The sequence below is a fragment of the Oncorhynchus tshawytscha genome, linkage group LG16 (assembly GCF_018296145.1).
Source record: "Oncorhynchus tshawytscha isolate Ot180627B linkage group LG16, Otsh_v2.0, whole genome shotgun sequence".
Lineage (NCBI taxonomy): Eukaryota > Metazoa > Chordata > Actinopteri > Salmoniformes > Salmonidae > Oncorhynchus > Oncorhynchus tshawytscha.
In genome coordinates, this window is record NC_056444.1 from 33,609,219 (window position 1) to 33,636,451 (window position 27,233).

At 41.9% G+C, this 27,233-nt stretch overlaps 1 protein-coding gene across 2 annotated transcripts in view; it reads right to left on the reverse strand.

Annotated features, from left to right (window-relative positions):
• LOC112215606 (enhancer of polycomb homolog 1) overlaps positions 1 to 27,233 on the reverse strand; it is a 62,253-nt gene that overhangs the window by 16,592 nt on the left and 18,428 nt on the right. For both annotated transcript variants that reach the window (XM_024374769.2, XM_024374768.2), the window contains exons 2-10: positions 20,415 to 20,574; positions 19,485 to 19,630; positions 19,022 to 19,228; positions 18,654 to 18,802; positions 16,855 to 17,011; positions 15,382 to 15,540; positions 15,000 to 15,089; positions 14,548 to 14,696; positions 10,714 to 11,135 (exon numbers count right to left, since the gene is read on the reverse strand). In XM_024374769.2, coding sequence (XP_024230537.1) covers positions 10,714 to 11,135; positions 14,548 to 14,696; positions 15,000 to 15,089; positions 15,382 to 15,540; positions 16,855 to 17,011; positions 18,654 to 18,802; positions 19,022 to 19,228; positions 19,485 to 19,630; positions 20,415 to 20,514 — 1,579 coding nt within the window. In that variant the 5' untranslated portion in view covers positions 20,515 to 20,574. The remainder of the gene's footprint in view (positions 1 to 10,713; positions 11,136 to 14,547; positions 14,697 to 14,999; positions 15,090 to 15,381; positions 15,541 to 16,854; positions 17,012 to 18,653; positions 18,803 to 19,021; positions 19,229 to 19,484; positions 19,631 to 20,414; positions 20,575 to 27,233) is intronic.

Sequence of the window (27,233 nt, forward strand, 5' to 3'; positions counted from 1 at the left end):
TGCTAACCATGTGTATGTGACAAATAAAATTTGATTTGATTTGATTTTTAGTATAGAATTCAAGTGAAGCTAGAAAGCTGATTTGGACAGGGAGTGTCACATCCGTAATGTTTTTGAGGAAAGGTTGTTACTGTGGATGTGTTTCAAGTATGATTGAATGCAAACTTTCTGTGCAAAGCTAACTTTCATCTAGGGCTTAGGTGATGTATAAATGGGTTTCCTTTCTGTCAGTACTCGTTCTAAGCATAACGGATGTGACTGTTACGGACGCATAACATGATCAATGACTCACTAGTCAGCAGCACTGCATAACGCGATCATAATAGAATGTTCATGCCCTTCCTACAGATTCAGAAGTGTGTTTATGTTAGTAAACAAGCTAGCGGGCAATCTGTGTGTGTGTGTGTGTGTGATCTATTTCGGGTGTACTCTCGTTCCCTTATGAACTGCAATCATGCGTTCTGCTAACTGGACCATTGCCTTAGATCACATGGCATAATAAAGGTCTTAAATTCATAAACATAATTAAAGTCTTAAAAATCCATAAGAAACTTTCACTGGTCATGCTGAGTTTGTTTACTTCCTTGAGTAACTACGGGTACCCCCCAGTGACAATATTTGTCTGCATATGTGTAGTCTGCAGCTGTCAAGTCTCAGGTGATTTATGACCTGACAAGAAATGTCTGTGAAAGTGCAAACCCTGTGCCACTGGTAGATTATAATTCAATGAAACATATTTGTTTTACCATTTCGCATAAAATGAAGTTCACAGGAAAGACATCTAACATTATGACATATGTCAAGATATAGTTGAGATGATAAGGGACGAGTGAGGAGTGAGCACAGCTATCTCAAATGAACAAGGAAATGAAATGAGTATCAATCCCTGAGTCTAGGGTTAGATGTATACACCGAGTCTACAAAACATTAACTGCTCTTTCCATGACATGAACTGACCAGGTGAAAGCCATGATTCCTAACTGATGATGTCACTTCCTAAATCAACTTCAAATCCGTGTAGATGAAGGGAAGGAGACAGGTTAAAGAAGGATTTTTAAGCCCAATTGACATGGATTGTGTGCCATTCAGAGGGTAAATGGGCAAGACAAAAAATACAAGTGCCTTTGAATGGGGCATGGTAGTAGGTGCCAGACGGACCGGTTTATGTCAAGAACTGCAACGCTACTGGGACACGCGCCCAACAATTTCCCGTGTGTATCATGAATGATCCACCCCCCAAAGGACATCCAGCCAACTTGACAACTGAAGCATTGAAGTCAATATGGGCCAGTATTCCTGTGGAATGCTTTTGACACCTTGTAGAGTCCATAGGGGGGGACTCTGCAGTTTGTGGGACTGGTAACAGATAAAGACTGACTCCGGTGCTGTTCAAGAGTAATTACCACACAGGATGTGTACATCTTCCCAGCCAAGGAGGACAAGGCTTGGGTGGCTGCAGGTCAAGTTGTCCAGTCCCTGTGTCCTTTTGTGGACAACAGGGGGAGGAGGAAACATTTCATAAAGCCTGATTTTGAGCCTGATGTGCTGGCAGATTAACTTCTCTGGGATAGGGGGCAGCATTTGGAATTTTGGATGAAAAGCATGCCCAAATTCAACTGCCTGCTACTCATCCCCAGAATATATGGTTTGAAAACACTCTGAAGTTAAAAAAAAAACGGTTTGAATCATGTCTGAGTATAACAGAACTTATTAAGCAGGCGAAACCCTGAGGACAAACCATTGACTTTCTTTTTTAGGTCACTCTTCAAATGGGTTTTCATTGGGAATACAGATTTCTAAGGGACTTGCTTGCAGTTCCTACCGCTTCCACTGGATGTCACCAGTCTTTAGAAATTGGTTGAGGTTATTCCTTTGTGTAATGAAGAAGTACGGCCATTTTGAACGAGGGTCACTTCATGTGTACTGTTTGATAGAGGCGCATGACCAGAAAGCATGCGTCAGTTTGTTTTCTTCCTGTATTGAACACAGATCATCCGGTCTTCAATTTTATTGATATTTACGTAAAAAAATACCTAAAGTTCTATTATGAAAGTAGTTTGAAATGTTTTGGCAAAGTTTACAGGTAACAGAGATATTTTGTAGTCACGTTGCGCAAGTTGGAACCGGTGTTTTTCTGGATCGAACGCGCCAAATAAATGGACATTTTGGAAATATATAGACGGAATTAATCGAACAAAAGGACCATTTGTGATGTTTATGGGACATATTGGAGTGCCAACAGAAGAAGCTCGTCAAAGGTAAGGCATGATTTATATTTTTATTTCTGCGTTGTGTCCCGCCTGCAGGGTTGAAATATGTTATTTTGTTTATGGAGGTGCTATCGTCAGATAATAGCATCGTTTGCTTTCGCCGAAAAGCCCTTTTGAAATCTGACATGTTGGCTGGATTCACAACACGTGTAGCTTTAATTTGGTATCTTACATGTGTGATTTAATGGAAGTTTGATGTTATAGGAATTTATTTGAATTTGGCGCTCTGCATTCTCTCTGGCTTTTGGCCAAGTGGGATGCTACCATTCCACATATCCCAGAGAAGTTAAAGGGTGTGAGATTAATAAAGCATGAGGTCCTATTTTTTATTTAGTTTTTGTATATTTATTCTGTTACTCAGTAGGTGATTGATAATAAACAAATATTTTTTAAATAAAACAGTCATTAACGATCTAAAATGAAATGACTGAAACATTGTACATTTGAATGCAGTGTCATCATTTGCGATCTGTCTTTTGGGACCCTGTCACATCCATAACGCAGAATGTCACATTCATAACAACATTTACCTTTAGTGTTATGAATTGTTGAGGTATGTAGCACACTAATTCGGAATGAAAATGGAGTTCTTCAAATAAAGAAATGAAATGTATTTATGGTTGGTTAAGATGGGACCCACAAGTGCACTTAGAGCCTATGCAATAATTATTCAAGATACTGGTGATTTCTTGGTTATTTGAGGTACACTGCATTGTCAGATGACAAAAGTATGATGAAGAAAACTTTAATATATAAACACTTATTATCCACAACGTCACATCCATAACAGTCAATTGTCCTCTCTGAAGTGTGTATGCGTGCATGCATGTATATATACAATTACATACATACACACACACATTTTTATATTTTCATCATTGGTTTTTGTGTAGTCAATCCTTACTTTCAAAGCGGCTATTCATATTTTACCCTAAGATTGAGATTCAGACTTTTGCAGATGCATCTATTATCCCTAAAATGCCTGTCCATTTCCATCACGGAAGTTGTTGTTGCGCCACTATGGTATTATTTAGAATAGTGTCGACACTTCCCATTTAGGGTTCTACAAATATACACATTAACATTTTAATTTATGCTTGATAAGGAAATTCTGAGAGACATTCTGTTTCTCATTTTGTGTGCAAATGTCATATCCATAACACTAAAATTGCCCTAAACCTAAGGTTACAGTGATGCACAAGGCTGTGCTGAACCCCTGTAAAGGCCCATGTTTGAGCTCACAGACAGAGGTTAACCTCAAAGCCCAAGTCAAGACATTCTCAATCCACATCCTACACTTAGCCAGTCGCTGTGGTTTGGGTCAATACATCTTTTCAGATTCCAGGTGTGGTTTGAGAATCATGTAACCTCTTATTGGGCCACTCTCTACACTGGGTCAAACCTTTGACTGAGCCCATAAAAATACCTCCTTCAGAAAGATAGCTTATCAGGAGAAAAACTGGGCGTAGCTATGAACTAGCTCCTAGGGTTATCCTTTCGATCTAAGCAAAACAGGTGTGACAGCCAGAACATAGGCTACTCGTATACAATATACACTTAGTGACATCAAAAGTTGACTAAGTGAACATAAACACACACACCAGTGTCGACAGAAGCACGTGCACAGCAAAATATGCCTCCCCAAAATGGTAATGCAGTTCAACATGTGGCCTAGCAAACCGCAATGGGGTATGAAAGGAAAACACACCGATATGGCTGTCACCGACAAAAAAAATACATTATTGGTCGACCAAGAGTCATCTAAATTGATCACCATTTTTAAACATGTATTTTCCCGTATACAGCCGTTTGAATAAAATACACTATTTGTAGGCTACTGAGCTTGCCTGATGCACTAAGCAATTCAATTAAAAATAACAAGTGACTTAAGAGGGAGGCAGAGATCAATATAGCAAAGTCAATGTAAAAACATACTTTGTTTACTTGCTGTTTGAGGCAAAGAAAAAATTACTTTGAGAAGCTCCAGTGGTGGTGAATTAAGACAATCAGAAATAGTATCAGATTCCCAAATGGGCACATTTACATGCCTACATTTACTCGCAGGCCAGGTAGCCTAGGCCTATTTCTATGTGAAATCAGGTGAGTGTCCTTACTCAAGATTGAAAGGAGAGCTCCAAACAAATGAATTAATAAATTATAAATGGAATGAAATAAACTAAAACTTCCACAAGTGTAGCCTAGGTTGTGTGCTCTGCAAACAAATTGTCCACTCCAACAATGACAACAGTAAGCCTCCAATATAAAAATAATAATAATAAATTGAATGCATTAACAGAAATTATCATAACCAAACAAACATGGTAGATTAGAAATTATGGTAAATGTACTACTGGTGATACGGGTGTGCCATCCCTGCTGCCTCCGCAATGGATTAGTCCACTGAGACAGGCGTCTCGTGTGTCATGCATTTAAAAGAAAAAATATATATTTGCCATCATTCAACAAAAAAATATCTGTTGACCAACAACTAAACAATTGACCAGCCGACTAAATAGGGTCATCCCTAAACACCAAGGTTAGCATTCAGACATCAAACATAATTCTAAAACGTAAAAATTCCTATAAAGTATAGAGCTCACCAGCTTGTAGTCCTAAAATCGTAAATGAGTTAGCATTTTCTACTTCTGGTTTGTTCGCTATGCGAAGTGTATGGGGGTTTTGGGATCAACGCTGCAAATAATTGAGGAAATCTGTTCTTTCCCCACACAAAAAAAGACATGATCCTGTCAATGTATGAAATTATTATTAATTTTCAAATATCTATTTTTGGTCTTAGTTGTGGTAAATTTGCAGTCTACAAATTATTATAATTATGCTCCGGTCCCCAACCGTCCACTCCATCAAAACAAATTGGCACATGTTCATATAAGGAAAATCAGTAAATGAACCAGGCCCTAATCTATGGACTTCACATGACTGGGAATAGAGATATGCATCTGTTGGTCACAGATACATTAAAAAAAGGTAGGGGCTAGGATCAGAAAACCAGTCAGTATATGGTGTGACCACCAATTTGCCTCATGCAGCACGACATATCTCCTTCGTATAGAGTTCATCCGGCTGTTAGTTGTGTTGTCCCACTGGCTGGAACTGGAACATTCTGCCGTACACGTCAATCCAGAGTAGAGGTCGACCGATTAATCGTAATGGCCGATTAATTAGGGCCAATTTCAAGTTTTCATAACAATCGGAAATCTGTATTTTTGGACGCCGATTTAAATAGGCAAGTCAGTTAAGAACACAGTCTTATTTTCAATGATGGCCTGGGAACGGTGGGTTAACTGCCTTGTTCAGGGGCAGAACGACCTTGGTGAGCTCAGGGATTCAATCTTGCAACCTTACACTTAACTAGTCCAACGCTCTAACCACCTGCCTCACGAGGCCTGTTACGCGAAAGCAGTAAGAAGCTGAGGTAAGTTGCTAGCTAGCATTAAACTTATCTTGTAAAAAATAATCAATCAATCATAATCACTAGTTGTAATATCAACCATGTGTAGTTATTAGTTTATCTAGTATGTCCTGCATTGCATATAATCGATGCGGTGCGCATTCGCGAAAAAGGACTGTCGTTGCTCCAACATGTACCTAACCATAAACATCAATGCCTTTTTAAAATCAATACACAGAAGTATATATTTTTAAACCTGCATATTTAGCTAAAAGAAAGGTTAGCAGGCAATATTAACCAGCTGAAATTGTGTCAGTTCTCCTGCGCTCATTGCACGCAGAGTCAGGGTATATGCAACAGTTTGGGCCACCTGGCTCATTGCAAACTAATTTGCCAGAATTTTACGTAATTATGACAACATTGAAGGTTGTGCAATGTAACAGCAATTTTTATACTTATGGATGCCATCCGTTAGATAAAATAGAGAACGGTTCAATATTTCACTGAAAGAATAAACGTTTTGTTTTCGAAATTATAGTTTCCGGATTCTACCAGATTAAATGACCTAAGGCTCATATTTCTGTGTGTTATAATTAAGTCTATGATTTGATATTTGATAGAGCAGTCTGACTGAGCGATGGCAGTCACCAGCAGGCTCGTAAGAATTAATTCAAAAAGCACTTGTGTGTGTTTCGCCAGCAGCTCTTCGCTGTGCTTCAAGCATTGCGCTGTTTATGACTTCAAGCCTATCAACTCCCGAGATTAGGCTGGTGGAACAGATGTGAAATGGCTAGCTAGTTAACGGGGTGCGCGCTAATAGTGTTTCAAACGTCACTCGCTCTGAGACTTGGAGTAGATGTTCCCCTTGCTCTGCATGGGTAACGCTGCTTCGAGGGTGGCTGTTGTCGATGTGTTCCTGATTCGAGCCCAGGTAGCGGCGAGGAGAGTGATGGAAACTATACTGTTACACTGGCAATACTAAAGTGCCTATCAGAACATCCAATAGTCAAACATATATGAAATACAAATCGTATAGAGAAATAGTCCATATAATTAGTAAATGTGAATAGAAACTTCAGAGTGTTTTCTAAAACAGTTTGAATGATGTCTGAGTATAACAGAACTCATTTGGCAGGCAAAACCTGAGAGAAAATCCAACCAGGAAGTGGGAAATCTGAGGTTTGTAGTTTATCAGCTCAGCCCCATTAAAGATACAGTGGGATATTAGTTATGTTTCACTTCCCAAGGCTTCCAATAGATGTCAACAGTATTTAGAACCTGTTTTGAGGATTCTACTCTAAAGGAGGGGCTCATAAGAGCTCTTTGAGTGAGTGGTCTGGCAGAGTGTCGCAGCCTCGGTCTGGCGCGCTCACGTGAAAGGTAGCTACGTTCCACTTCATTTGTACAGACAAAGGAACGTTAATTAAGTGTTATGTTAAAAACATCCTAAAGATTGATTCCATACTTGGTTTGGCATGATTCTAAGAGTTGTAACGGAACTTTTTGAACTTTTCGTCCGACGCGACCTGAAAGCGCTTTTGGATTTGTTTACCAAATTCAAAACAACAAAAATCAATTAAAATTCCTCAAGCATACAAGTATTTTACACCATTTTAAAGATCAAATTCTCATTAATATAGCCCAGTGTCTGATTTCAAAAAGGATTTACAGAGAAAAGCACCACAAATGATGTTGTTAGGTCACCACCAAGCCACAGAAAAACACAGCCATTTTTCCAGCCAAAGAGAGGAGTCACAAAAAGCAGAAATAGAGAAAATTAATCACTAACCTTTGATGATCTTCATCAGCTGACACTCATAGGACTTCATGTTGTGTTTTGTTTGATAAAGTTCATAATCATTTAAAAAAAATCTGTTTACATTGGCACGTTACGTTCAGTAGTTCTAAAACATGCGGTGATTGTGCAGAGAGCCACATCAATTTAAAGAAATACTCATAATAAACATTGATAAAGATACAACTATTATACATGGAACTTTAGATAAACTTCTCCTTAAACCAAATTGAACATGTTTCATTATTTATTTGAGGCTAAATTGATTTTATTGATGTATTCATTTAAAATAAGTGTTCATTCAGTATTGTTTAAATTGTCATTATTACAAAAAAATATATATAAAAAAATATATATTTTTTTAAACGTCCGATTAATCGGTATCGGCCTTTTTTGGTCCTCCAATAAATGGGATCGGTGTCGGTCAACCTCTAATCCAGAGCATCCCAAACATGCTTAAGTGATCTGTCTGGTGATTATGCAGGCCATGGAAGATCTGGGACATTTTCAGCTTACAGGAATTGTGTACAGATCCTTAAGACATGGAGCCGTGCATTATCATGCTGAAACATGAAGTGATGGCGGCGGATGAATGGCACGACAATGGGCCCCAGGATCTTGTCATGTTCTCTCTGTGCATTCAAATTGCCATCGATAAAATGCAATTGTGCTCGTTGTCCATAGTTTATGCCGGCGAGCACGCAGATGAGCTTTCCTGAGACGGTTTCTGACAGTGTGCAGAAATTCTTTGGTTGTGCAACCCCCCAGTTTCATCAGGTGTCCGTTTGGCTAGTTTCAGACAATCCCGCAGGTGAAAGCGCCGGACGTGGAGGTCCAAGTTACACATGGTCTGCTGTTGTGAGGCCAGTTGGACCTAATGCCAAATTATCTAAAGCGATGTTGGAAGCCGCACATGGAAGAGAAGCGAACATGACATTTTCTGGAAAACGGTCTGGTGGACATTCTTGCAGTCAGCATGCCACTTGCACGCTTCTTCAAAACCGCTGACATCTGTGGCATTGTGTTGTATCACAAAACTGCACATTTTAGAGTGGCCTTTTATTGTCAACAGCACAAAGTGAACCTGTAAAATGATGATGTTTAATCAGCTTCTTGGTATGCCACACTTCAGGTGGATGGATTATTTTATTTCAGCTCATGAAACATGGTACCAACATTTTACATGTTGCGTTTATATTTTTGATCAGTGTAGTTGCCAATATCAGTCAGTTAACAAGACCGTTGTGAATTATGAAGCCTTTAAATGATTGTTCAAAATAAATAAATGCTTAAAAATGCACAAAATGTGATGTTATCTGTTGATGATTTCATAGAACAAAACATATAACATGCAAACGTCATTGGATGTGGCGTGCGCGAGCGTTGCAAAATAGATTTACATATTACATGTTATTCAATAATTTCACCTACACCGCTCACACACGTGAACAAGCGCTAAAATAGAACTTTGATCTATTTGAAATGCTTCACAAGTTCCTTCCTTATTGGATATCAGGATGCGTGAAAGACAAACGAGAGAATAATAAAAGATACCTAAAAACAAACTAGGTTTACCTTTTTATCTGTGGATTAATTGTCAGAGAAGAGAAACACACGATTTTGTAGGACACTGGGTCAAAATTCTACAAAGACCCATCTAAAATGACAATATGCATGTCATGTAAAATAACAACCCCAATGTTCATCTCCCAGGACAACAGCTAGCTAGCTAAATGTCCATGAATGTGTCCTATATAATTGATTCACAGTTGAGTTCGGTATTTTAACCTGTGTGTCATGATCGCGTCTGGAGGGATAGACAAAATCAACATGAGCCGGTGTAGTCAGCATGTAAGATCTCCTAAGCCTGTGTTTAACACAGACCTTATTTTCAGCGTTGATCCAAAAACCACAGTACTTTCCCCATAGGCTTTGGCCAACGATGCCATGGCGGAGTTAGCCTCCGCCATTGCCTACAAAAAGACACTATTACTATTGCTCTCCATATTGCAGTCTTCAGACACCATAGCATGAAGGATAGGACTATCAAGGCTAAACTCAAACAAGCCAAGACTCTAGCTTGAGATACCTATATGACGACCAGAGCAGTAAGCCTGACAGTGTTTAGCATGCAGCAGACTCATCTCTACAGCCATTGGCCCTCTTCTGAATCTAATTATACGACACCATTTCTAATTGACTCCCCGAGTCGGGAGAACAGGAATTAATGTACTCTTATAAGGAAGCAGCGTATGAATGCAGAATGTTCATTTGGTTTACAGCCAGAAAAGGCGTCGCTTTCTGGAGAAGAAAAATACACCATTAAATACCTAATCAGGATCAGATACAGAATAGCTGAACAGTGAGCCTTTAAAAATGCACATTTATCTCTCCTTCGCACCCTCCCTCTTGCAGGCACACGCAGGCACATACACTAAACAATGGTAGCTCACAATTTCATGCATGGAGACATTTTCCAATTACACCCCTCCCCACATACCACACACACACACTCACTCAAAGCCTGCTCAATTCTCTCATTCTGATTCACACTAAACCTTTATAGCTCTGCCAGAACAAAAAAATGGTCTTTTCAAGAAATAATGCTCCTGTGACTAGGTCAAAACAAACGCCTCCTCTCCTCTCCCTGCCAAAAACATATATTTATCCGATTTCTAAAGAGAATACCTGTCCTCAAGAGCATCAACATAGTGCCCTAAAGCAAGGGGGTGGAATACTACATCCCAAATGATGCCCTATTCCCTTTATAGTGCACTACTTTAAAAAATAAACAAAAATTAACGAGAGCCCCATGGGTCCATTTCCACAAAGCATCTCAGAGTAGGAGTGCTGATCTAGGATCAGGTACCCCCTTTTAACTATTATTTAAAAGTCAAAACATATCCTAGGGACAGCACTCCTACTCGTAGATTCTTTGAGGATATGGCCCAGGTCAAAACTTAAGTAGTGCATTATATAGGGAATAAGGTGTTATGTGGAACACAGAATAGCAGATATTCCTCCACCACTGGGCTGGGGTACATTACATTCAGGAGGCACAGCAAACTCTTAACAAACCAGTACATACTATGCCTATATCTGCATTGTATAGCACCCGTAAAGCGAAGTGGTAAGTGACAGAAACAAACGCCCTACAGTACTCACAAGCAGGACTTGGCAGGTTGCCCACAATACCTGAATTCTAGCGTAAACCACAAAGCAGGAGGAGCACAACTCACCAGTAACGGGTGTAGCTCCTGGGCCAGTGCGGGGTAGGGCGTTAGCTCCACTCCCCAAGAGCCTGCTCTGTCCCAAGTACGTACTCCGTGTAAATCCTCTAAATCCTCTGTAGCGTGAGATGTCACCACCCAGGGGGTGGTGGGATAGCGTCCGCGGCCTAAAGTGCCTCCAGCGGCCCGACTTAATGTTCAACAGAATCTCACTGAGGTCCACAGATGACGGAGAGGAAGAAGAGGGGTGGTGGTTGTTGGGAGCATTGGTTCGGTCCGAGGTATTGGTGTCTGAGGTACTGGCAGGCGCTGCGCTGCGGAGAGGAGAGCTTGTGGGAGGAGATGAGGCTTGAAGTGGTTCGGTCTCGGGGTCCGAGTCCAGGCTGTGGTAAATATTGTCCAGATCGGTGTGCGCTCTGTCCAGCAAAACTCTGAAACAGAATCAGAGAGTCTCATTACAATCACAGCAACAATAACACCCAACTGAGTTCCATATGGCACCCTATTCCCTATATAGTGCACTGCTTTTGACCAGGGCCCATAAGGCTCTGGTCAAAAATAGAGCAAACCTGGTCAAAAGTAGAGCATTATATAGGGAACACATGCCTTGGTCAAAAGTATATAGAGAAAACAGGGTTCCATTTGGGACACATCCACAGACTCCTGTTTACACAACATGAGATAGTAGGTCGTGGATATATTTAGAGCACAAGTCTTCACGGATCTACCTTTACCCGAATAACCGAGACCCGATTCGGGACCCAGAATTCTAAATGATGTCACAGGTAGGGCTGTGTCGGTCATGAAATTTAGTCAGACGGTGATTTGTCAAGCAAATTACTGTCGGCCCCAAGGTAATTGACCAGTAATTAACATAAACACATTTAGCATCGCCTTGTTTCCACACATGGTCTGCATCAGTGGTTTGTAGGCTGTTGGAACATCTACATTAAAAAAAGTATAATAAATACATGTAATACAGCCTTCACCGTCACAATAAATCCATTATTTATTTTAGACAGGTCTAAAGAAGCATGATATGAAGAAAATGTGGTCTATTTCAGAAGAACTTATTCTAAGTTAGGTCCTAATGTGGATACGCCAAATGGCTGTGGGCTAGACTAGTTCATTTAGCAGACAAGATTTGCTTAGAATTCTGTGGCAATATTTAAAATTATTTTATAGTATGAAGAAAACAATTGAACAAAGCTTAATAAAATATATATATTTTTGTTTTTGATGGATGGTGCTAAATACAGGGAAATTCTTGAGGGAAACCTGTTTCAGTCTTCCAGAGATTTGAGGCTGGGACGGAAGTTCACCTTCCAGCAGGAAAATGATCCTAAGCATACTGCTAAAGCAACACTCGAGTGGTTTAAAGGGAAACATTTAAATGTATTGGAATGGCCTAGTCAAAGCCCAGACCTCAATCCAATTGAGAATCTGTGGAGATTGCTGTACACCAGTGGAACCCATCCAACTTGAAGGAGCTGGAGCAGTTTTGGATTGAAGAATGGGCAACAATTCCAGTGGCTAGATGTGCCAAGCTTATAGAGACAAACCCCAAGAGACTTGCAGCTGTAATTGCTGCAAAAGGTGACTCTTCAAAGTATTGATGGGGGAAATAGTTGTGCATGCTAAAGTTCTGTTTTTTTGAGTCTTATTTCTTGCTTGTTTCACAATAAAAAATACCTTGCATCTTCAAAGTGGTAGGCATGTTTTGTTTTACACATGATACAAACCCCCAAAATGATATTTTAAATCCAGGTTGTAAGGCAACAAAATAGGAAAAATGCCAAAGGGGTGAATACTTTCGCACGCCACTGTATGCCAGTTAGGCTCTAAACCCTTTGTAAAGCAAATTAAAATGTTCTTAACTGTAAGAAGTTATTTGATCATTTTAGTTATGATACAAACCTTATTAAAACATATAGGCCTAGGCTACATGCGGTGTGCGACTGATTTCAAAAAGTGGCGGGAAAAGGCAGTTTCTGGGTATCATTCACAAGTGATAATATAGAATTCACACGTGATAGGCTAATATTGTCACCCATCAGACTATTCTTGATTTAATCTGGTCTTTACAAATAATATATGTGTGAAATTTGTTTTGATTTAGAATGTCTCGAAACAGGGGCAGTGGGGAAAAACACATGTCATCTATGCACTTAAACAACGAATGGAGAACGCTTTCATGCCATCCAGGTAGGCTATACTCCTATTGTAAAGATAAACAATGTGCTTAATATTAGGAAAATTGAGAAATAAATATAGTAGGTGTAGGTCTAGTCTATAGAAAGCTGATGGGATCCTCTTTTTAGTAGTGGCCATTACTTTTTTCTCACGCAATTGCATAGCCTATAGAAATGTTGAGCAACGAGCTCTCATGAAGTGTTTGATTCCATTTTCATTTATGTCCGAGTGATTAGAGGGACAATAGAGTGCTGAGTAGCAGGCAGTTAGCAAGTTTGGTAGCCTACTAACAACCAGCAGCAGCATCAGAGCTTGGAGAAGCCTAACTACTGTGACTAAACGGTCTCGTGGAATTCAACTGCCTTCCTGACTCATAACCAACGGTGTGGCGGTAATACGGTCACCGCAACAGCCCTAGTAACAGGTCTTGGTCAGATCTGTTATGATTGTCACGGGTGTGTAATTTTAACTGAGTTGTCCGGAAAGGCCTGTACAGATCCAGATCCGAACGAGACTGCTGCAGTAGAGAAATAAATTGTATAATTTATGCTCCTGCTTTTCACAAGTGGCACATGTATCTTGTTTGCCAATCATAAATCATCAAAGCGGCAATAGACAGGTTGACTGACTGAATGTTACGAAAATCATGCGCACGCATCTGTGGCCGGAAGGTGTGCTTTATTATTCATAACGGTCAAATAGCGAGCAACAATGACAAGAAGCTTCCATGTGGGGAATCATTTCAGCTTGTTGTATTTTGTTAATGATACCTTGTTTTGACTGATGCCATGTCTATGCTAATATGGCCCAAATGTACTAGGTAGCTAACCAACAACTGTAACAATGCATTTGAGAGACAAGAAGTGCTAATTGTGCAAATGTATCTATGTTTTCTATAAACTATCTAGTGTAGAGCGAGTCGGCTTGGTTGGTTGCTCATCTCTCCCTCCTTCCTCCCCATGTCACTCGCTCACACACACACCGAATAAACACACAGCACTGTCCCTGCTAGAGCGGTACCTCTCTCTACCTCGCGCTTTATCAGCTGTGTTTATTAAGTAGCTTAAAAATATATATACATTTTCTGCTGTTTCCCTCAGATCGGACAGGGTCAGGATCCATTCAGGTCTCTACGTACCGGGTCTAGTTATTCTTGGGTGTGTTCGGAATTAAAACATTTTTTTTACGCATATTGGGTCCGGATGGGAAAGCCCCAGGTCCATTTCAGAACAGCCCAACTTTTTAGGTCCATGAAGACCTTGAATTCAGAGCCCCGGGCAGGTGGTATAAGCATGATAAGATGTTGCAGCTGTAATTGCATGTCACACTATGAGAGTAGTATAGTTCTAGCCTTCCTCAAAGACCTGATAGTTCTTTCCAATCTGTGTGTGCGTGTTGCAGTGAGTGTGTCAGAAACTGTCACCACTTGCCAACTTAATCTCCTCAATGACATCCAGCACAGAAATAGGATCCCCTGTCAAATGAACAGCTACTACAACAGGCTAGTAGAGCCTCAAGGCGAGATTTGGTATGTGTCCCAAACGGCACCCTATTTCCTATTGACCAGAGCCCAAAAGTAGTGAGCTACATAGGGAATAGGGTGCCATTTGGGACACAACCCTAGGCAGCAGTAAGGGCGTCTGAACTCACCTGCCCCCTCTGCCCGTGCGTCGCCTTGCCAACCCTACGCAGCGCCGGGGCACCGTCAGGGACGTGAGGCAGTAGCGGAAGTGAGGGTCGCCCAAACCGCCCCCAGAGGGGCTGACCCACGGCCAGTTACCACTCTGGTCCAGACGAGACTGAGGGAGGGAGAGAGGGACAGAGAGAGAGCGCGAGGGAGATGGCAAGATAGAATGGGGGAGAGAGAGAGAGCAATAGAGAGAAGAAAATAGAAAAAGGGTGAAGAGAGGGGAGGGAGGAGAGAGAGAAGAGACAAAGCGGGAAGGCTCCGTCAGTAAGGCGTTGATGTGGTCAGCAGAGCGTGGAAGAGAAAAAAGCGGCAGCCCTGGCTGTGTGTTTGTGTGTGGCTGGCCGAAAGAGCAGCGTATGGGCTATAAATAGAGCAGCGGAGTCACAGGAGCGCAGGCAGCTACTCTACTCACAGCGTAGTACTGACAGCCGGCCTTCCTCCGGAACGCAAAGCAGCCATCTGGGTCATTCTCCTCCTCTGCCTCCGAGGAACCTGAATGGATCTAAACAAACACGGGGGGAGTCACGATAAGAGCCAGAGACAATAACAAATGGGGCTGGCTACTCAAGACAACAGCCATGATTGCAATCACATATCCAACTGCTACTGCCGCTGCGACAGCAAATAGACCGATAAACATCACCACCATCATTATCTACACCCCAAATGGCACCCTATTTCCTATACAGTTGCACTACTTCTGACCAGGGCCCATGAAGCGGTGCACTAAATAGGAAATAGGGTAACATTTACGACGCAAACTTCACCACCACCGGCGTTATTTATGAGTTTACCTGTGAGAAGGGTTCGTCGTCAGAGCTGGGGAAGTCATACTGGTTGAGGTCCTTGGGGTTGAACACAGAGGGGCCAGAGTGTTGGGGTGCAGAGAGAGGGGGGATCTTAGGCTTCTTCTCGTACTTCCTCTTCGTTCTGACCACCTCCGTCTTCTCCGGCTGGAAGGAGGAGGAGCAGAAAAGGAAAACTGTTACACAGGGGTCTACATTATCAAAGGGATTCAGAGCGTGCCTAGGTTGGTCTCGCGGTCGAAGCCGCTGCCTCCAGGTCACATATACCGCTGCAGCAGGGTTTGAATCCGTCCCACTGCTATTTCAATACACTCCATCCTCCATATTTCCTCTCTACCTCTGTCCTATTCAATAAATGAACAAACATATATAGCAAGTCCTATGAAGGATAGAGGCTGTGCTACAAAAAGGTATTCCGAGCCCTGTAGCATTTCATATGGAGGTGGTGCCATTCAGGAACAGAACAGTGAGTCATTGGTATCCAGATGAGAGGCAAGGCACGGAGGCATGCACCAGATGCTTCTGCCCAGACAGATTGTGCCTCCCCCACCCCACTGACCACAACACTCCACCCCTCCCTGCCTTCCCAAAGAGCAGACCCCACACCTCAACCCCTCCCTGACCGAACACACTCCTCCATACCACTAGTAGAGGTTAGTCTTGCCTTTGCCATTCTATACCATCACTAATTCATATATTTTTTTATGTACATATTATTAGTCATTCCTTTTCATTCCTTTATTCCTTATTCATTCCTTTACACTTGTGTGTATAAGGTAATTGTTGTGAAATTGTTAGGTTGTTGGATATTACTGCATTGTCTGAACTAGAAGCACAAGCAGGGAAGAGGTAAGGGAGTAAGGCTACAGTACGGGGGGCATCAGTTAAATCAATGGAAGGAATGAAAGCAAAGTGGGGTGTGGACAAGGAGTGTGGAGGGACACAGTTACATCAATAGATGAGGGTGGGGATAAACAATAGGAGAGTCACTCATCGCCCAGCGTTGATTGACTGCTCAATAGTCATAATGAGAAGGATCTGTCCCCCCAATGGCACCCTTAGTAGTGCTAGCTAAATAAGTCACGAAAGCTGTAGCATGATTTACTACAGTACCCATAATGCTGCGTAACATATCCGGTATTATCTTAGTAAAGACGTTCTTGAAGCTACCATAATAGTGTCCCATCTCCTTATCAATACAACAGCTAATTACCTTAACTAACCTGTACCCCCGCACATTGACTCGGTACCAGTACCCCCTGTATATAACCTTATGTAAATGTATTGTGTTACTTTTAGATTGATTCGATTTTTGTTTATTTAGTAAATATTTTATTAACTCCATTTCTTGAGCTGCATTGTTGGTTAAGGGCTTGTAAGTAAGCATTTCATGTTAAGGTCTAGAACTGTTGTATTCAGCGTATGTGACAACTAAAATGTGATTTGATATGTGTTTCTTACTTTAGTTTTATACTCCTTCATATCCATGTGGTCTTGGTGGCGGTACTGGTTGCTGTTGGAGAGGGGAATGATGGGTATCGTGTAGACGGGCTTTACCAGGGCCCTCTGGGCCAGGGCCTCTGCCATAACTTCACTACCGTAGTCAGGCATGCCGTTCCTAGGGAGGACACAGAGGAAGAGGGGGTGAGGGTTATTGGAGAAATACCTTTTTAGGTCAAAACGTTGCACAATTAAACTGCAGGAACATTCAGCAGTGTGCTGCCTAACCATGAGTCTTTCATAAGTACTTTTTGTAATTTAGACAGGCAAGTTATTGGATGTGAGCAGGCGATACCATTTCTAAAATCAGAGAAAATACTGCGAAAAGTAGTGAAGGAAGTTGGCCACCTGGGTCTCTGCTATACAAGGGCAAAACATCTTCCATCATAGAACAATACACCAATCCAACTGTGTGAGTAAAAATAAAACCATCAGGATGCAGACTCTAGCGCAGGGCAGGCTGATAACAGGCGGAAATTGAAATGTCACTACAAATCAAAAGCACTCAAGGTAAGAAGGAAAATCTAAACTTGCAGTGACATCTACTTTCAGATGGACTCTATCCCATTCTGATGTCATGTTTGGAAATGCGATTCCCAAATGGCAACCTGCATTGTGCACTACTTTTGATCAGGTCCATAGGTCCCTGGTCAAAAGTAGTGCACTTTGCAGGGAATAGGGTGCTATTTGGGACACAATGTGCCCCACAAGGGACACAATGTGCCCCACAAGGGAACAGCAAGCCCCCAAAAAACAAATTAAGAGATAAATGCAACTAACCAACAATAAGCCCAGCTTATTCTATTATGGATTGACAAAACCATTTTTTTATGGCCAGTGTATTGAGTAAAAGTGAATGAGCTCATTGCTTTGACCTTACTGCACAAATAAGGTGAATTCTAATTGATAATGCATGCAAAAAAGAGCACTGAATGATGCCCCCAATTAACATGAGCAGCAAAGCCTGACTCCATAAAAATAAATAAATACATGGCCTTGGTCTACTCTGCTAATACCCATCATACAGGATTTGTCCCAAATGGCACTCTTTCCTACATCAGGGTTCCCCAACTGGAGCCCGCAGGTGATTTTATTTGGCATCCCAAGTTTGCTGAGTAAAAGACATGACAAAAAAGTTATTTTAATTTTGGAAATTTGTTCTTAGGTATTCCCACACAAAATAGATATGTGATTATTTACAAATGTAAGCAAGGTTTGAAATAATTACGTTTTAGTCAAATATTATATCCGTTTTAACTTCTTGCGGTCAATTTTCAGTCCACCAATTATTTGTAATTATGTTCCGACCCCCTGACCATCCACTCAAAAGAAAATCGATCCGCAGCTGAATTTAGTTGATGATCACTGCCCTATTATAGTGTACAACTTTTGACCGGGGCCCATTGTGTACTATATTGGGAATAGGGTGCAATTTGGGATGCATCCCCAGCCTGCCTTGACTCCCAAAGGAGGCTCCTTGGGTTAACAAACAGCAGGTTTATATCCACAGGCTACTACCTAATTCACAGAACCAAAATGGCAGGTGTGTAATCAGCCTGAAAACTAACAGCTGCAGACAGTCATTAACCTGCAATCATGGAGAAAGCAACTGTTTCTTTGATTTGGGGGACCAATCATTTATACCCACAGCAAATAGCATTCTAAAGCCTAGTTAGTAACTGAGACAAATAAAGTTGTTAAAGGTCCAAAACCCAGTGAGAAACCAGAGGAAAAAAACAAGCTTTGAAGGCCTTTCTCACCTCTTCTCTACGATCTCCAGGGTGAGGTGTAGCAGCTCCCGCTTGCTCTTCTCCCTCCTCTTGATCATCTCCAGGATGGTGACGGCTCGGCTCAGGTCCCTCCGCAGCTTCAGCATCTTCTCATACCCAGCCTCGTCGTTCTTACGGTTCTAAAGATCGATTTACGGAGGCACATGTAAGTAAACAAGATTCTCTCCTTACTATACTTTGTAGGCCAGTTTCCTGGACCCAGATTTCTTGAACTAAAATGTATGCCCAATGCAGGCCCTAGGAAACTAGCTCTAGGTTACAGCTAAGTCCAGAATTGTGTCTGGGTGATGGCATGGTCTTTAAAGACCCTGTTGTGGGAACTGGCCTCCAAGCCTCACCTTTCTGGTCTGCATCTTCTCAGTCCTCCTGCGGAAGGCCACGTAGGGGTCCGAGGTGCTGGATCCGTCTCTCTTCTCCTGCTTCACAGTGGGGATGAGTGAGCTACTCTTACAGTTTTTTCGCTTCCTCGTCCAGTAGTCAAACACCTCCTTGATCAGCTCGTCATCCTCCTTCAGCAGCAGCTTGGCCTCCTGCAGGCTCACCAGCTGAGGAGAGGAGGCAACACACATTTAGTCACACTGTTCTTTCTAGTACTCAATAAACCACCTAGACTAATCATGAACACCTACAGCCGACAAAAGTGCTTCCCAAACTTCTCCTTAATGACCCCTAGCCATTCCACTTATTTGACCAAATAGGCAGAAAGGCTTGGGGTACACAAGGAGAGGTTTGAGAAACACTGGCCTATGTCCTAACACTGGCCTAAGAAATTCCTTGACCATTGTGGTGTGGTTAAAGTACCTGTGTGCCACTGCCTTTCTCCAGCCGGTCAATCATCTCCTCAAATTGCAGAGAGGTGATCTCCATCTTCTTCTTCAGCTTATTCACAAATGCCTCGTCCTCTGAATCCAGGTCGTAGTCCGGCTGCTCTGTATCCAAACTGAAAGCTGTGATAGAGAACCGGGTTGAAGTAAGAAATAACGCCAACAACACTTTGCAGTACTTTTAGAGTGATTGCCAAATGGCACCCTATATAGTGCACTACCTTTGACCAGAGAGCTAAGGGCCCTGGTCAAAAGTAGTGTACTTTATAGTGAATAGGTGTTACAGAAAGATGATAAATGGGAATTCTGATAAAAACACATCTCTATTTTTTGCCCACAATCAGCAAGGTAATGCTGCCAACTCCAGAAATACGCTAAGCTTGCAAAAAGCCTGCCATCCCTTTATATATCTGGTCTTACATGAAAGTCCTTAAAAAAAAACAGTGCAGACAGGAGTGTTTGTAAACTGGGGCTGAGAGGGGGTCCCCTGGGCTTACTGAGTATCCAGACCGACAGACAGAGTGCCCCACTCTCCCCCCGCCGCAGCCTGTGTGATTGTGTGTGTGGGTGAGTGAGTGAGCTCAAATGCTTTCAGACAACAGGACACGTCTGAGATCACACTGCTGCTATTAGAGACACCCCAGGGGCTGACACAATCACTTAAACATACCTCAGACAGAGCACACACACGCAGCAGCATGAACACGCAGCAGCATGAACACAAAAACAAACTGCAGTATGCGCACACACACAGGAAAACCAGCAGACACACCAGGCACACTCAAGACAAGAAAAACAAACATCTGCCGACTGACTGCAGACAGATAGGCGCGGCAGAGACACACAGGAGAAAGACAGACACACAGGAGAAATACAGACAGGCTACATGAATAGTAATAGTCCTCACGCTGTATGTGAATGAGCTGCTTTGGCATCTTGAAGTCCCCGGGGTAGAGGGACTCGTAGTAGGCGATGTTGCTCCCTGCTTCGGGGACGGGGATGACCATGTTGTCCCGTTTCTCCCCGTACACCTGCTGTGCAGAGATGGCCCGCTGGAGATGGTGCTCCTGTGAGGGAGGAATATAACAAAGGAGAGGTCATAGAGTCAGTCATTAGGCCTACATCATCAACAACAGTGCTTTTGGTGATGTGCAATGACATACACAAGGAAAACATTAAACGAGGTTAGTCTGGAGGACAGCTACATTAACCTCTTGAACCTCTGGGGGCAGTATTTCATTTTTGGATGAAAAACGTTCCCGTTTTAAACAAGATATTTTGTCACGAAAAGATGCTCGACTATGCATATAACTGACCGCTTTGGAAAGAAAACACTCTGACGTTTCCAGAACTGCAAAGATATTGTCTGTGAGTGCCACAGAACTAATGCTACAGGCGAAACCAAGATGAAATGTCATACAGAAAGTGAGCCAGATTTTGAATGCGCTGTGTTCCAATGTCTCCTTATATGGCTGTGAATGCGCAAGGAATGAGCCTACACTTTCTGTCGTTTCCCCAAGGTGTCTACAGCATTGTGACGTATTTGTAGGCATATCATTGGAAAATTGACCATAAGAGACTACATTTACCAGGTGTCCGCTCGGTGTCCTCCGTCGAAACTATTGCGTAATCTCCAGGTGCGTGCATTTTTCCATTTTGTTCAGAGGAGAAACCAAACTGCCACGAGTGATTTATCATCGAATAGATATGTGAAAAACACCAGAGGATTGATTCTAAACAACGTTTGCCATGTTTCTGTCGATATTATGGAGTTAATTTGGAAAAAAGTTCGCCGTTGTAATGACTGAATTTTCGTTTATTTTCTTAGCCAAACGTGATGAACAAAATGGAGCGATTTCTCCTACACAAATAATATTTTTGGAAAAAATATACATTTGCTATCTAACTGAGAGTCTCCTCATTGAAAACATCCAAAGTTCTTCAAAGGTAAATGATTTTATTTGAATGCTTTTCTTGTTTTTGTGCTTAATCTATGCTAGCTATCAATACTCTTACACAAATGCTTGTGTAGCTATGGTTGAAAAGCATTTTTGAAAATCTGAGATGACAGTGTTGTTAACAAAAGGCTAAGCTTGTGAGCCAATATATTTCTTTCATTTCATTTGCGATTTTCATGAATAGTTAACGTTGCGTTATGGTAATGAGCTTGAGGCTATAATTATGCTCCCGGACACGGGATTGCTCGTCGCAACAGGTTAACAAAGCAACATCATCGCTTCGGTGAAATGTAAACCACATAGCACACTGACTGACACCTTTAAAAACAGGAGTTTGCACCCTTATGTGAAAGGAGTCAACCTTGAAGCAGTCTCACTGTGTAGCAGGGCTCCAGACTGCCCATTGAGTCGTATTTTGCGACCATTTGACTTGGCTGTGCGAGTAAAAACATTTATTGGTCGGATCATTGCAAGTTGCTTTTTGGGAGGCTAAAAAAGGTACACCTTAACTTCTTTGGGATAGGGGGCAGCATTTTCACTTCTGGATAAATAGCGTGCCCAGAGTGAACAGCCTCCTACTCAGTCCCAGATGCCCAGATTTAGAATCCCACCATACCTTCTCCGCTATGCAATCTGGTTTCAGAGCTGGACATGGGTGCACCTCAGCCACGCTCAAGGTCCTAAACGATATCTTAACTGCCATCGATAAGAAACAATACTGTGCAGCCGTATTCGTTGATCTGGCCAAGGCTTTCGACTGTCAATCACCACATCCTCATCGGCAGACTCGATAGCCTTGGTTTCTCAAATGATTGCCTCGCCTGGTTCACCAACTACTTCTCTGATAGAGTTCAGTGTGTCAAATCGGAGGGCCTGTTGTCCAGGCCTCTGGCGGTCTCTATGGGGGTGCCTCAGGCTTCAATTCTTGGACTGACTCTTCTCTGTATACATCAATTTTGTCGCTCTTCCTGCTGGTGAGTCTCTGATCCACTTCTACGCAGAGGACACCAGTCAGTGTACTTCTGGCCCTTCTTTGGACACTAAAAACCCTCCAGACGAGCTTCAATGCCATACAACTCTCCTTCCGTGGCCTCCAATTGCTCTTAACCTCTCTAGGGTAGGTGAGACGCTAACGTCCCACCAGGCCAACATCCGGTGAAACTGCCGAGAGCTAACATTCTAAATACATCATTTGTTATAGTAAACATTCTTGTAAATACATGCATCTTACATCATTTAAAAGATGAACTTCTTATTAATCGAGCCGCTGTGTCAGATTTCAAAAAGCCGTTACTACGAAAGCAAACATGCTATTTTCTGAGGACCACACACACACAAGTATTACTAGCATTTTCCAACCAAGCATTAGCGTCATGAAAGTCAGAAATGACAATAAAATAAATCGCTTACCATTGAAGATCTTCCTCTGGTGGCAAAGCCAAGTGTCCTAACTACACAGTGAATGTTCGTTTTGTTTGATAAAATCCATTTTTATAGCCTAACGAAACATTTGTAAACCGCTTGCGTCCTGATTTCCGTCTCATTCAACTTTGAACTTTGGTTGACTGTATTTTGGCCCAATGATCATCTTGAAATCTAGCTTTGAAGATAGCCAATGAGCTGAGGTAACCGGCAATATGTAATGGTTACGTTTGAAGACCAGTCTTTGTCGTAAACTCTGGGGTAAAAGAGTTTCATTCACAATTGCAAATCCTACTTGACGGAGCCACGGGTGTTACGCATAGCAGTACATATTCAATAGCATTTTAAACAAGTTTATATATATATATAAAATGTGGCAAATAAATCAGGAAAAGCTAAAACAAAGTCTAGGTATACAGATTTAACCCAAATTATAGAGGAAATGGATACAGCGAGACCGAGTTGCTTCAGGAAGATTAATCTTTCAGCGAAGCTAGTTTTGACACCCAGGCGGAGGACATGTTTCTGCATGGCGAGGACGCCATGCAGGAGCTGCTCATCCAGGAGCTTGCTAGCTACAGCAAGTCCACTGTAGCACCTTCTGTCCCCTCTACCTCTGTCCCTTCTGCTCCAACCAGTGGTGTTCACCTGCCCAGATTAATCTCTGCAGGCATGAATGTGCCTCAGGGCACAAAGGGCACAGTAGGGAGACGTCGTTGTGCCCTTTGTCACAGGAAATGCCCCATCACCTGCACCACCTGTTCAGCAAGCCTTTGCTTTACAGCAGAAAGAGACTGCTATGGGCCATGGCACAGCAGCACAATATTGTGTAGAGGACTGAGGGTCTTCACAATATTGTAAATAGAAAATATGTAAATAGTTACCATTGTTAATGGTTTGTTTTAATCTTTTTTGGGGGGGGGTCCTATATCGACATAACCTGAAAGGCCGCTCAGCAATGAAGAAGCCACTGCTACAAAACCACCATAATAAAGCCATATTATGGTTTGCAACTGCACATGGGGACAAAGATCATACTTTTTAGAGAAATGTCCTCGGATCTGATGAAACAAAAATATAACAACTGTTTGGCCATAATGATCATCGTTATATTTGGAGGAAAAAAGGTTGGAGGCTTGCATGCCAAAGAACACCATCCCAACCGTGAAGCACGGGGGTGGCAGCATCATGTTGTGGGGGTGCTTTGCTGCAGGAGGGACTGTTGCACTTCACAAAATAGATGGCACCATGAGGAAGTAAAATTAAGTGGATATATTGATGCAACATCTCAAGACATCAGTCAGGAAGTTAACTTCTTGGATATAGGGGGCGCTCTTTTAATTTATGGATTAAAAAACGTGCCCGTTTTAAGCGCAATATTTTGTCACGAAAAGATGCTCGACTATACATATAATTGGCAGCTTTGGAAAGAAAACACTCCAAGGTTTCCAAAACTGCAAAGATATTATCTGTGAGTGCCACAGAACTCATGCTACAGGCGAAACCAAGATGAAACTTCAACCAGGAAATGGGCAGAATTTTTGAAGCTCTGTTTTCCATTGTCTCCTTATATGGTTGTGAATGCGCCGGGAATGAGCCTGCCCTTTCTATCGTTTCTCCAAGGTGTCTGCAGCATTGTGACGTATTTGTAGGCATATCATTGGAAGATTGGCCATAAGAGACTACATTTACCAGGGGTCCGCCCGGTGTCCTTCGTCTAAATTGGTGCGTAATCTACAAGCTGCACGCAGTCATCCAGTGATTGAGAGGAGAGAGGAGGCTTTCAACGAACGATATATCATGAAGAGATATGTGAAAAACACCTTGAGGATTGATTCTAAACAACGTTTACCATGTTGTCGATATTATGGAGTTAATTTGGAAAAAAGTTTGGCGTTTTGATTACTGATTTTTCGGGTTTTTTTGGTAGCCAAACGTGACGCACCAAACGGAGCAATTTCTCCTAAACAAATAATCTTTCAGGAAAAACTGAGCATTTGCTATCTAACTGAGAGTCTCCTCATTGAAAACATCTGAAGTTCTTCAAAGGTAATGATTTTATTTGAATGATTTTCTGGTTTTTGTGAAAATGTTGCCTGCTGATGCTAACGCTAAATGCTACGCTAGCTGTTACACAAATGCTTGTTTTGCTATGGTTGAGAAGCATATTTTGAAAATCTAAGATGACAGTGTTGTTAACAAAAGGCTAAGCTTGAGAGCTAGCATATTAATTTCATTTGCGATTTTCATGAATAGTTAACGTGTTATGCTAATGAGCTGCGGGGATAATTACACTCCTGGATACAGGTTTTTTTCGTAGCTAAACGTGACGCACCAAACGGAGCGATTTCTCCTAAACAAATCTTTCAGGAAAAACTGAGCATTTGCTATCTAACTGAGAGTCTCCTCATTGAAAACATCTGAAGTTCTTCAAAGGTAAATGATTTTATTTGAATGATTTTGTTTTTTTGTGAAAATGTTGCCTGCTGATGCTAACGTTAAATGCTACGCTAGCTGTTACACAAATGCTTGTTTTGCTATGGTTGAGAAGCATATTTTGAAAATCTGAGATGACAGTGTTGTTAACAGAAGGCTAAGCTTGAGAGCTAGCATATTAATTTCATTTCATTTGCGATTTTCATGAATAGTTAACGTTGCGTTATGGTAATGAGCTTGAGGCTGTATTCACGATCCCGGATGGCTCGACGCAAGAAGTTAAGCTTGGTAGAAAATGAGTCATCCAAATGGACAATGACCCCAAGCATACTTCCAAAGTTGTGGCAAAATGGCTTAAGGACAACAAAGTCAAGGTATTGGAATGGTCATAACAAAGCCATGACCTCCATCATATAGAAAATGTGTGGGCAGAACTGAAAAAGCATGTGTGAGCAAGGAGGCCTACAAACCAGACTCAGTTACACCAGCTGTCAGGAGGAATGGGTCAAAATTCACCCAACGTATTGTGGGAAGCTTGTGGAAGGCAACCCGAAACATTTGACCCAAGTTAAACAATTTAAAGGCAATACTACCGAAAACTAATTGAGAGTATGTATGTAAGTAAATGTGACAAAAAAATAAATGCTGAAATAAATCTCCACTATTATTCTGACATTTCACATTCCTAAAATAAAGTGGTGATCTTAACTGACCTAAGACAGGGAATTTTTTACTAGGATTAAATGGCAGGATTTGTCAAACTCATTAAATGCATTTGGCTAAGGTTTATGTAAACTTGTGACTTCAACTGTTTCAACAGTAGAAAAAGCAAAGGATCTTATTCCTAATGATGCCAACTTCATTACGCCACTCCCTAAAATGTAACAAATTACTCATTTGCGCTAATTACACTTACTGGAGTATTGCCTACCTTTGTTTAACCAGGGAAAGAGCTGAGAGTTTACACTTACTCTTCTAATTATGTGGGGCTCCTGGGCTGCCAATTTGCCTGGGAAAGGATCCCTGGGCAAGAAGAGCTCGAAGACCCCTGTCGTCGCAGTATTAGCTAAGGCAGGTGTAACCTGTAGTGTGGATGGTGACAGGGAGAGAAGGACCCTGATAGGAAAGTCCATGATAGCTATGATACAGAAACCTTGCTACAAGAAGCAGCATGCTTGCCTCAGTGCCAGTCTGTTTGTGCCATCACGCCAACTTGTTCTCAATCTTGGTCATGCAAAACAGAGTTGGCATTGACAAGAGTAGAAACCTCTGGAACCAGACTAGCACTACACGACCCTACTGCCATTAAACTACCTGAGACACAGCTATGCCACACCCCTAAAACAGAAATAAAACAGAATGTCACGTAGCCTATTTTCACAGCTGATTCATTCCAATGATACCTGGATGCACAGGAGGTGACTCCAATAAAAGTTGCCTTGACAACCAAAGTGTGGCCTCCAGCAGGTGTTCAGATTTATGCTGATTACATGGGTCTCGGTCCAAATTAGTGGATTATATAGGGAATAAGGGTGCCATTTGTGACACAGCTGATGACTCCAAGCCAGTCTTCTCAGTCAGAGCGGTGTAATCAAAAGGTAGAGGTAGGCTTACATTCAATTCAATTACAACTTTCCCCATTTAGTCGATTGTTCGGTCGATAGGCTGTTTGACTTATCCTTGCGCAAATACAGCTGTATGTATGGAGCTCACTGGCATGGGAAACTGAGGGTTCATAACATTTTATATGTTATGTTGCAAGATTGTTAACTTTTGGTGTGGACACAGTTGATACAATGTTTCAAGTTCCTTGCAGACAGGCCACACAGTGTATGTTCTACCTGCAGGCTGCAATGTTTTTATTTGTTGAATTTGTGTAGGCTATTTTTACATAGTTGGCAATGGAAGTT